The sequence below is a fragment of the Buteo buteo genome, chromosome 4, assembly GCF_964188355.1.
Source record: "Buteo buteo chromosome 4, bButBut1.hap1.1, whole genome shotgun sequence".
Taxonomy (NCBI): domain Eukaryota; kingdom Metazoa; phylum Chordata; class Aves; order Accipitriformes; family Accipitridae; genus Buteo; species Buteo buteo.
This window is the reverse complement of record NC_134174.1, coordinates 25,050,089-25,062,048: the sequence shown is the minus strand read 5'-3', so window position 1 is coordinate 25,062,048 and position 11,960 is coordinate 25,050,089. Positions and strand designations below refer to the sequence as shown.

The 11,960-nt window shown below is 40.7% G+C and overlaps 1 protein-coding gene across 2 annotated transcripts in view; it reads right to left on the bottom strand.

Moving 5' to 3' along the window:
* Positions 1 to 1,405: 1,405 nt before the first annotated feature.
* Positions 1,406 to 11,960, bottom strand: part of AASS (aminoadipate-semialdehyde synthase) — a 32,577-nt gene continuing 22,022 nt past the window's right edge. For both annotated transcript variants that reach the window (XM_075024999.1, XM_075025000.1), the window contains 6 exons: positions 10,819 to 10,986; positions 8,440 to 8,535; positions 6,337 to 6,452; positions 6,071 to 6,159; positions 5,559 to 5,735; positions 1,406 to 3,991 (listed from right to left, as the gene is read on the bottom strand). In XM_075024999.1, the coding sequence (XP_074881100.1) occupies positions 3,873 to 3,991; positions 5,559 to 5,735; positions 6,071 to 6,159; positions 6,337 to 6,452; positions 8,440 to 8,535; positions 10,819 to 10,986 (765 nt within the window). In that variant the 3' untranslated portion in view covers positions 1,406 to 3,872. The remainder of the gene's footprint in view (positions 3,992 to 5,558; positions 5,736 to 6,070; positions 6,160 to 6,336; positions 6,453 to 8,439; positions 8,536 to 10,818; positions 10,987 to 11,960) is intronic.

Sequence of the window (11,960 nt, the reverse complement as noted above, 5' to 3'; positions counted from 1 at the left end):
TTCATTGCAACATCCTAGGATAACGTGTGTTATTTCACATGGCTTGAAACTTCCTGTGGTAAATGCTTACTTCAAAATGAGTTTAGCAAAGTTAAACTCATTTCTCTCTCTGATTGTTCTGAAGCATAAGCAAAGCTGGGCTGGGGAGGAGAGGAGCTGTGTTGTCTTGTTGGGATTAAAAACAGGAACAGGGACCCAACTACTACTGTAAGTCTGAGGCGTCCCAGGTTAGTCTTGGTTTTCACTGCATTCCTGCAGCAAGGCTAAGGTCTGAGCACCCATTGCTGTTACACAGGTTGGTGCTTTGGTGGATTAGGGACTTGCCTTTCAAAGGGACAAGAGGGAAAAGTCTCTCAGGACATTTGGCCACATTTTGCCTGATTCCCCTCTGTTTCCAATTGCATTCTTTTCTTTTTAGAACCAAAAAGAAAGTAGAAAAAAAAACCCCTTCTGGCTTACTGAACTCATTCCCTTGTTTTAGCAAAAAGTCACACACTGTGACTAATTAGTGTCACAGGATATTTGACATGGTCTGACTTGCCTTGATTAATTCTGCTGGACACTCAAAGCTAAATTTCTTTTTTCTACCCCTCCTCATTAGTTTTCCAGCCTAATCACAATCACTTTACCCCAGATTTTTTTTCCCCTTAAACAGCTATTGTGCCATGAGCACATGCCCTTTGTGCAGCAGTCACACTTTTGTGGTCCAGTCTCTGAGAAGGGATGTAATTCTCACCTACAGGAATATTCAGGGCAGAGAGAACATGAAACATTGAGGCAAGGAAGGGAGTCTGAGTGCAACGAGGCTTGAGCACCTCCATCTCAGAAAGAAACTGGGATCTTACCTGTCATGGAGAGCTGGCACTAGACTAAATTCCAAAATGAAAAAATGAGAGCGAGACATACAGTGACAATCTGTTCCTTGCAGCCTGATGCGAGCAAACAACTTAAGAGCCTTTCAACCCAGGCAGTGACAGCAGAAACCAAACCACGTATTCAGCTGAGCAAGGCCCTCAAGCTGAGATAGGCAGTGAGACACCAAGCTTTCATTTCTTTTCTTCCTGGGGTACAGGGAGACATTACACATCTACTGTTCTGCAGCTTTCCACGTAAGTAGCTGTCCTTGTGCCCAAGCACAAAACGTGCTAAAAAAAATTGCATCTCTTAAGATTATAGCTGAAGATGATGTCTAGATACAGATATATATATGGGTGTTAGATGTGGATGCTTAAACAATCCTTGGAGAGTCTTCTCTTGTGAGTCTAGCAAGAAGTATGGAAAGGTATTTCATGTACATAGAGAAGTCCATGTGTAGACACCCTTTCAATGTAACCATCTATGTAAAAAACCAAATCCCATTCATATACATCTCATTAGACTGTAAAGATGACATGACAATGAAACACAGGTTTTCAGATTTATTTTTCAAGCAATCTTGTAAGATACAATTATCTTTCCAATAATATGCAAAGAGAACTGAGAAGTCTATAATCTTCATACAAAAGCTGAGCAATTAATTCATGTAAGTCTAAACTTAGAAAACAAAAAGCATTGTACTGGGAAACAAATATATTCTGATACAAAATGTTTAAAAATAGTAGCAGTGTTTCTTGAAGAAAACACTCTGTAGTGCTCATTCTTTTTGTGCTCCAAAGAGATTACATACTTTTTTAAAATTCCAATTTTCTTCACATACTGCATTTCCTAGTCAGAAAAGCAAGCAAGGTGCATGCATATATACAGAATCACAACTCCATGGTTGTGTATTTGTGGGGCAAAGGAGGGAACAGAGGATTCTCAAGTGAAATCCTGGTCTCACCAAGCACTGGACTGGAAGGGACCAGCAGATATACAAGTCTAATTTTAACCCTTAGTTGTAGGCCTTTAATCTACCTGGGGGAAGGAGGAGGCAGCAGAGAACAGAACATTCACTGCAGGCTCCATCCTTACCCCTGCTGCACATACCTGCCATACAATAGTCCAGCAGCCTGTAAGGTCAGCAGGAAGCAAAGCAATGTAGTGGAGCCAGGATTTCATCCAATACTCAGAACATGCATGGCACTGTAACAGAATCTGAATTTGACAGTACAAAAGCATTCAGTGGTTCAGTATAAAAAGCCCTCCTCTTTGACAATAATACTCTGCCCTTCATTCTTCCTTCTCCCTTTGGCTCCTTTAACCCTCCTCTTTGTGACAGTTGCTACTTCATTACATATGCACAAAGAAAATCCAAATCCTGAGTAGCAAGACTTGGGAGATCAAAACTTCAGCTATTGTTATGGCTGCTTTTCCTGCTGGGCAGAGCAGCACCTGGAATTCCAGCCCCTCGGGACCGCGATAATAGCACTACACTTCTCAGGAGGTAAAAGGCTGTGCGTTTATCAGCAAAGTGCGCTTGTGAGCAAAGTTGAAAGCAGACAGCTTCCAGCATCCATATTCAGCTTTAGAAAAGGGGAGCTCCAGGCAGTTGCACAGGTACCAGTGCAAATGGTATCATCTGCCCACAGCATTGCATCTCACAGGCCTAACTGGTGAAGCCTAAGCCATGCTTGCACTGATTGCAAGGTCACATAGAAATCCCTGAGCAAAAGCCACAGAAGCAGCCCTGAACTGGAAGGAGGCAATGGCTGTTTTGTCAGAGAAGCTGCACTCAGGCTACAGCTCAACTCTGGGCTGATGCGGCTAAACTGCCGCTGGAGCCGGGCTGGCAGGTCTGTGCAGCACAGCACTTAGCATCACATGAGCTGGTACGCTGGCAAACTCTCATCGCTCTGAAGTGGCACTGTAGTGAGTAATATGGATCGGCTCCCAAATGAACGCTTCAAAAGCATGATGGCAAAAGGACAGAAGCTAACTCAAAAAGTAGTGATTTAAACCTCTAAGCCTACTGCATTTCAAAGCTGCTTATACTACACAGTCTATTCCCTTTGTAACAGTACTTAACCTGGACGAGGCACACAGTGTAAATAAGTGGAAAGAGTAAACACGTCATTTGGAGCAGCTTCTAAGCACATTAACTGTGTTGTATTTCAGAATGCCCTTCCTAGCTGCAGAGCTAAATGCTAATGTGCTGTCTCCACAGCACAAGGCAACAGTAACAGCAGGTATTTCAACATATTGCAACCAGCTTCCACTCTGTAATGGGAAAGGGTATGGGGGGAGGCTTGCTTTAAACTTCCTCCCTCCTCCAATTAATTTAAGTTTACATTCATAAGAAAGGGATTTAAAAAATATTAAGATCTAGGATTCAAATATTTAACAACTGAACATTTTCAAGATTTAACAGGATCTTGTTTGCTAGTAGTGCAGAATTTCTAAACCATTTTTTGCGTATTGTTATTGTGAAAACATTCACAAATGCTGTTAAAGGGAAAGGGAAAACAAGACTTAAAATTTAAGTATCACTTTCATCTCTGTTATTCTGAAAAATTATTTTTACCAAATGAACAATTAAACTTAATCAATGGAATTCATTAACCAGACTTTTCCACTACAAAAGAATCCACTAATAGATTTTTTTTCTTTCAGCTTAATTTGTCTCAATAATAACCTTATACACTTAGAAGACAAACTCTATTAATAAAAAAAAAACCCTCCCAAGATATTTTAGGAAAGATATAAGGAAAGATTTGATTGATGCTGAAACATGGACTTGAAAGCATAACAGTTTTAAGAGGAGAATACCACAATTCATGCATCTGTGTATCTACAGTCTCTACATCAGTCAGGCGACGGGTTTTATGGAAGGCACCATTCGCGTGTGAAACAGCAGGTGCTGCCTTTAGCTGGTCCAAATTGAGATTCTTAAAGGGGGCGCGCAGGGGTGGGGGAACCAAACAAAGCCAAAACCCGATTCAATCCACCGCTTCCAGTTACTGTTTGATAACACTGCGAGTACTGTACACAATGCCTTCGGCCCGAACACGTTCAAGTATCGGTCCATAAACATTCTTCATCAATGGTATAACCATGCCTTTGGCATCTATTTCACCTGAAGTAAAGGTAGGAAAAAAAAAGCGTTAAGTGCGTGCTCTACTGGGTTTGCTCGGCAAGGCTTTGGTGACGGGGGGCTGCGGGGCAGGCGGCCTGTGTGAGGAGAGGCCGGGGCTGCCCCGTGCCGGACACAGCCGGTTCCAGCCGGCTCCAACCCGCCCACCCCGGGGCACCGCTCAGACCCCCAGCCACGGATGGGGCGCCTCAGGGAAAATTTAGTTAAGAAAGGGCAAAACGCCGCACAGCAGTGAGGAAAAAAGTGTGAGAAACAGCCCTGCGACACCACAGTGAGAGAAGGAGGCGGGGAGGAGGTGCTCCAGGCGCCGGAGCAGAGATTCCCCCGCAGACGGTGATGAAGCCCACCTGGAGCAGGGGAAAAGCAGGACAAGGAATGAGCAGCAGAGAGGAGCTGCTATGGACTGACCGACCACAACCCCCCATTCCCCATCCCACTGCGCCGCTCGGGCCAGAGGGAAGAGGCTGAGGAGTCAGGAATGGAGAAGTGAATTTGAGCCTGGGAAAAAGGGAGGGGGGGAAGGTGTTGTAATTTTTTTTTTTTTTTTTTCCCATATCCAAACCTATTTTAATTGGCAACAAATTAAATTAATTTTTCCCCAAGTCGAGTCTGTTTTGCCCGTGATGGTAACTGGCAAGTGATCTCCCTGTCTTCATCTCAACTCATGAGCTTTTCCATCTTGTTTTCTCCCCTGTCGTGTTGAGGAGGGGGAGTGGGAGAGCGGCTGGGAGGGTGCCTGGCAGCCAGCCAAGGTCAACCCACCACAAATGCAAATATCAACTTGCAGTTATATAAATATTCATGTTTATACTTTTTACAAAGATACACATGCAGATTTATCAACACTGGCATTATGTTCTCACACAGCATCAGTACTGTATCAAATAAGGAAAAAAAGTTTTAAACACACAGTAGCATACACAGCTTGAATTTAATTCATAGAGCTGTGCAACTGCAGTTAGGTGAAAAGCATCTAAACTTCCAAAGTTTGGGTGTTTTTTTTTAAAATAGCAACAACAACAAAAAACCCTACAGTTTTTGCTCATTTCAGTTAGCCAGAGAAGAATCAAGTTCTAAAGATTAAGAGCAAGCAAAGGGAAATCACACTATTTCCTTAAACACGGTGATGACTAGGCAGAGTCTGCCTGTTTAGAAATACACAACATGATCAGGTAATATGCCCCAAGCCTCAAATTTCATCAATCCAGAAAGCAGGAAGTCACCAGTTTGTTCAGCACAGGTATATGTTAGCCTGCTTCACTGCGGCATAATCAACTGTAATTTACCATGCTAAAGGTCTCCTCTACACCAGTGAAACATTTAAGATTAAATGACTAAAAATATCTATAGATTAAGTAGTAAATTAAGAGTTGTCACTGAAACTTCCAAACATGCAGATTAAAAATTCCTGTAAAGAAGACAGGAAAAGTTTGATAAATTTTAAAAAATATACATATATACACTTCAGAAACACTATACATCTGCTTTCTACAGGCAGGAAGATACACAGGGTTGAAATACTGTTATCGAAGTCCGAACAGTCACTTACCATCTAGAACCATCTTAGCAGCAATAGCCGTTGGGTAACCTACTGTTTTAGCCATGGCAGAATATCCTTTGTTATCACCATAGACAACCAGATCGACAAATTTGTCTTCCAAATGACCAGAAGGATGCCTGAGACCTATTTCATTTCTCATAACGATCATATCTCTCTCTCCAGCGCCTAAGAGAAAAGCATGCAAACTATTCATTGCTTGTATTTCAGTCATATCAAGATGAGGTTCCTGATGAGCAAGGCACTATGCATACACAGCATGTGTATGAGGGAAGTGACTTAATATAGGGACTATTAAGGAATACAGAATATTAAGATTAAACTAAAAATGTAACAGGGAAAGCAAAGGATAAACTAGGGGAGTAGAGAACATCACAAGACATTAAAAAAACCCTAATGTGAACGTTTATTAATGAAGGTGAACAAACTAATCCAATTAAGGCTGATAAGAGATATTGACTTGTTCTACTCAAAGCCATGAAAAAGAAGAATTTCTCACATACCAAAGGGCAGCTTCCTCTCCATGTGCTTTGCAAGAGCCCCCACAATGGAATCTGCTGCTGGAACTGGTTCTTCTCCCAATAAACCTAGCCTGGCAGAAGAGATGAGACAGACATTGATCACTGCCGATCAACAGCTTAGTCTCAGTTTTGTAATTTCCAGCTTTTTCAGCATACCAGTTTAACAGTCTCAACATGGACCAAAATGGGTAGAATTGCAAAACTTTTTTTTTTTAAAAAAACTTTTTAAAATCACTGGGACATTTTACCATTCCACTGCCTCCAGCTGACTTTTGTCCTTTTCCAGTTTGCTAAATACAGCTTCTTTAAGAACGTGGTACTCAGCAGGTGGCTTAATTCCAACCAGTTTGCACATGAGCTCTTTCTGTATTAAAAGAAAAGAAAAAAGTTCCTGAAGGCCTGACATCTGTTCCCACTCCTTTTCAGTCAAGGTTTCAAGAACCCACTGCTCTACCGAGCTCAGTTAATATCCAGGACTTCTGAGAAGACAGGTTATGTATACAGGGAAAGTGAGATAGTTTGAGATTTTTAATCATGACAAGTGTGATCTTTTCCTAAAATACTTTGTACCCCACCACTCAGCTGCTTCCCCCTACTTTTTAGTCTTATCCCTTCCTCTGGCAGTGAAGAAAGAACATAGAAATCTGCATAAACAAGGGTACACTGGGAAGATGATGTTAGGGTGAAAGAGAAGCCACCTGGAGACAGCCAGAAAGTCAGGAACTTAAGGGTATCTTTCAGCTGGTCTAGAAATGGAGAATGTCCCTTTGAAAAGGAAGGAAACAGACTGATGAGACAAACAAGGCTTTGGCAATCCTGGGAATATTACCAAAAAGCTTTCTGAAGATTTTTGCGCATATCTGAAGGCCATTTTGTGCTATCTAGATGCTAATTATTGCTTGCTTCATTCACAGCAAGACAGATAATAAACAGAGCTATGAACAAGACATGAAGCAAGCAAGAACTGCAGAGTCTGTTTAGAAGCTCAGGTTAGCCTATTTACAAGAAAACTAAAAACACAAGGCAGAGGAGATAAAAGGAAAGTACCAAGATGTAACAACATCGCTGAGACAAGGTTTGCACTGAGACTAATAAGTTTACAGTTCTTTTCACAGATGACACTGTATCCTTATTCACTGAGACCAGAAAGACTGGAAATTCTAGCCATCTTTGCAAAGAAAAGTGGAAGATATCAATCCTAGAATTGAAAGTGGACAAATATAATCTCAAAAAAAGTAAAAGTAACTCCTAGCCCATTTTATGATGCTGGTGGACCATTTTACAGTCACTGAAATGGACACACTGCTGAAAGGGCAGCCCATATGGCAGCCCAAAAATGCCTGAGTTTGGGAAGATGGAAAGTGTTGTGTATGTGTATGCTGGTCAGAGACAAGCAAGACTGGGCCTCTTCACCATGTGCTTTTTTGATTTTGAGAACACTCAACACATTCTTAACTTGAAATAACGGCATCATCAGAAAAATACTGTGCTCTCCTCAGATCATCACACAGCATAAACCTGGTGGTTAAGGAAACAGGAGACAGATCTGAATTTTGTTCATCTGAGTAATAAACAAAGTTACTCTTTCAGGTGTTTGCAAAATGGAAGAAAAATTTCTCACAAGACAAACAGACCTGACAAGTAGTAAGCTGTTTGTAAATTCAGCTCTCTTTACACCATACTGAAATATGAAATTCCCTGCTTTGCCCACAGGGACAACCAAAACATTGATTGTCAAATGTAACAGCAGCACATCATAGGAGTCATACCTTGACTGAGATTAAGATGAAGCGAGGCATCAGTAAGCAACACAGAAAAGCAGGATAAAAGAAAACAAAAAAAAAATGCTTGTATGGAGTTTTAACAAAATATATTTTAATATACTCATTTAGGCATATCTCTTACTTCTTGATGCCCTAAAAAATACTTTTACACTGAAGATGATGGGCCAGTACCAATACGGACACTGCAAACTCACAGCACTGAGGGCTGGATTCTGACTAACAGAAAATTCAAGACAATGCATAAAAATATTGTATGGGACCTCTGAGGGTCATCTAGCCCAACACCCTACTTGAAGCAAGAGTACCACCAGCACTCAAGTCAGCCATGGCTTTGTCTAGCTGCATCCTGAAAGTCTCCAGCAAGAGAGACTCCAGATTCTCTGGGGAGTCTGTTCCAGCACTGTATTACATTCCTGCTGAAGAAAATCTTCCTAATTTCCAGGAACAAAAAGCAGAGAAGACCAGGATGCAATACAAGATTCCCATTGCTAAGCACACCCAAGCCTAGCAATAAGAAGAACATTAATAAAACAGGGGAAAGAAGGTAGAGTAAGCACAGTAACTCACCCAGGTTAGAGGTGGTGTGGTTGAGCTTAGCAAAGGATAAGGATCTGGGTTAATTAATCCTAGTTTTACAAAGCCTCCCATAGTTTTAGAGTATCCCTGAAATAAAAGAATAACATGGTTAAAAAAAACAATCACTTGAAACTGAGGTGAATATTTCTCCTTGGTTTGAATGTAGTGGTGGACACAACCATGGTAGTGTTAAGCATTATTCCCATGGGAAGACAGCCCCAATAACACAATGCCAATGGGGTTACTGCTACAGAGTGGTACCTTCCTCAGCCGCTCTCCACCCCTCCCCCTACTTTTTCAATACCCTCTTTAATGACTTCTTGTTATTCTGCCATCAATACTTCCGTGGCAAGTAGCATTGGTTCATGAGATCAGAGGGCTAAGCTGGCCAGCACTAGTTCAAACTCCAGCACATCATTACAGACAGGGTTATATCAGCCAGCTGGCCCATAAACAAACTACTGGACACAGAGAGCCCAACTCTGAACTCAGCTCACCCCAGTTTTACACCAGTGTGATTGTATGGACATCAGATAAACTGACTTTAGAGACAAGAATCCTGTGTGTTTGTATCTTTCCTTCTGGAATATCAGAGACAAAACCAGGACAGCAGTGGAAGGGTATTTAAAAGGAACTGCAAAGGCTGCAATAGGCTGCACAATAAAAGAAGTCCCAACTTGTTTCTGCTCATTTCGTTTGTATCCTGTAAACGCTCCCACACGGCTGCTGGATACCTGAAAACAGTTACGTGCAAGTGACCAGAAACACTGTAAGCAAGCAGAATGGTGGAAATAAGCACCCTAAAAGAGGGCTAATTATATTTAGGAGCCACCTCCACCAGCACTAGGTTATCAGCTCCGATGGCCTTGCAGTGAGATCCTTCTATGACACCTCATTTTAATCTGACTCCATTAGCTAAAATAAAATAAAATAAAAGGCACTCTGAGGAGATGTTAGCCTCCACACTGAATGGATTGCTTTCCGCTCTGCAACACAGGAGCATGTGCAAAGGGCCAACATTAACTTCTGCCCGGCTCAGCACTATGCTCTGGCATGTAGGTACCATGCTGGCAGAGGTATGACAAGCTCTTCCACACAACCCTACCAACATCACCCCAACCCAAAGTGATGGACTTGCTTTGGGGGTCAAGAAAACAGCACTAACCACAGAAACATCACTCTTGCAGCACACTGATAACAACTCTCCCTTGTCACCCTGACATTTTTGCTTTTCCTTGTGCTAACACTTAGACAAAAGAAAATTTTACCAGGCACCAAACAGAAGAGTAGATACTGTCCTGTTAAGACTTCATGACGAGATAGATGCCTTCCACATATTTTTAGCTTCTGAACAAGCGATCGTATCCAGACTGACAAAGAGAGTGCTATTGCAATTTGTAACCCTTATTTCCCCACATCAGCCTTCCATCTTCTGTTGCTAAGCAAGCCTCCCGCCCAGAAATAAAGAAAAAAATCCTGTTGTATTGCAACAGAGGAATTAAGAGGGAAAGGACATACGCATCATTCCTCGAGCCATGCACAAAACAATAACTTAAACCTTGATGTAAACCTTAATTCAATAGATATATCATGACATCCATAAAAGCTTTTTCAAGCCTTCAATATGGTTTTAGATTTATTCCTTCTTAACGTATATTGACCAGCAAAATAATAAAAAAAGAAATCTGAAAGAAAAAATATTATGTTTTGATTCTGCTTCATGCACCTAACAAATGAAAAGAAAATAGTCTATCATTTAGAAAGGAAACACATTTATCTCCTAACATTTTACTTCACTGACCAAAACATTAAAGCTGCTCAAATTTAAGATTTCCAGTTACTTAATGGAAAACTTTCTCAGTTTAATGGAAAACCATAATTTTCATTGAGATTTTTACATTATGTTTTTCATGTGAATGTAAGCGACAAACTGTTAACTTCAAATTTTTATCAACTTTAAGAGAACAGATCAAGTCTTAAAAATACATAACAGCAACACACATCACACAAACCTGTCAGATTTATTTAAATTTTTTTTAGATCTTCTATTGATCTGACACCAAATACAGATCCAGAGAAAAAAAAGAAGCACAGATACAGGACTATGCAAGCTAATTGACCAGCTGCCTAAAACAAGTAAAACTATTTTTCCGGTTTGCAACAAACACTTGTTAAATAAACCAAGTAAAGCTACATTAAAAAAATGAGAAAAGTGCTTTCAATTATCTCTCAATCAGGACAGTGGAGAGCTCGTAAATAGCAAGTATAGAGCTACAAAAGACTGACTTTTAAATACATAGTTCTCTTGAAATGACAACATTCACCTCTTGAGTAAAACAATAATTAATAATAATAACAACAACAACTTACTTTGTATCTTAAGGTGCCTCTCAACAAAGTGTGAGCTGTCTGAATACCATACGGCTCAGCATATTTTGTACTGTCTCTGTTAGGAAAACCTTCAAGATTTAATCCTGGGAAAAAATCCATCGGAGTAACAGAATCAAGTAATGCTCCTCCAGCTGGAATATTGATAACCTAAATTTTGTGAAAGAACAGCAATATTATTTCAGTGCAATGTTATTTAATTTATTTTACAACAGAAAAGATGAAGTGTGCTCAAAATAGGAACAATATGCATAAGGTTTCTGGTGCAAACAAAGGCCTAACCTAAATAAAGCAGTTGCCCAAGCCATTTAAGCATATCCTGTGACGGAGGAGCATGCACTATGTCAGTCATTACTAATCAAAGGGCTAAACCAAGCCACATCCTTCTCACACACCTTGTTATTTCCTGCTGCATTTATATTAAGGTGACAGGTTCCCATTTCACTTACATTAGTTCAATTTTGGAGCACCTCCCCATGCTACACCAGTGTGAAGGGAGCTTCTGCCCATAGGCTCCCTGCTTTTTGGTCTATTTTTTTATTCTCTTTTTTTACTGGGGAGGAAAAGGCAAATGTAAGCAGAAGGATGGGATTTTGTTTCTTTTTTTTTTTAAAGATTAAAATAAATCAGGGGATATCACACTGATATAAAATTGCTGCCCGTGTGTATCTTTACTTGCAGCTACAAAGCACAGAGTGAACGCACTGTTGGAAGGAAAACATTTAAAATAAAATTGACTAATTCTATTATTACTCCCACCCAAAGCTTTGAACCCCGCTTCCTTCAAGCAGGCAATACACAGATCTGCTACACAGCATCTATACAAACTCCATTTTGTTACTTCTGAGCAAAGCGGCAAGGTTTCCTTCTAGAAGAAAGACTAAAGCAGTGAAGTCAATGAAGTCTGCAGCAATGCTGAAAGATCTTATTGTGTTTGTCAGGCAAGACACTGGCGTGGAAGAATCCTGCACAACAGTCAAAGACAGCTAAGGATTTAGTGGCAAGGAGGAAAAATTGTACAATTTACTGACAAGTTTGCATAGTGCTCTCATAATGAATCATTCATATGCATGATCTAATTCTTCCTAGCAACGGGTGAACCAGGTCAGAATTAAGTAAGAAAC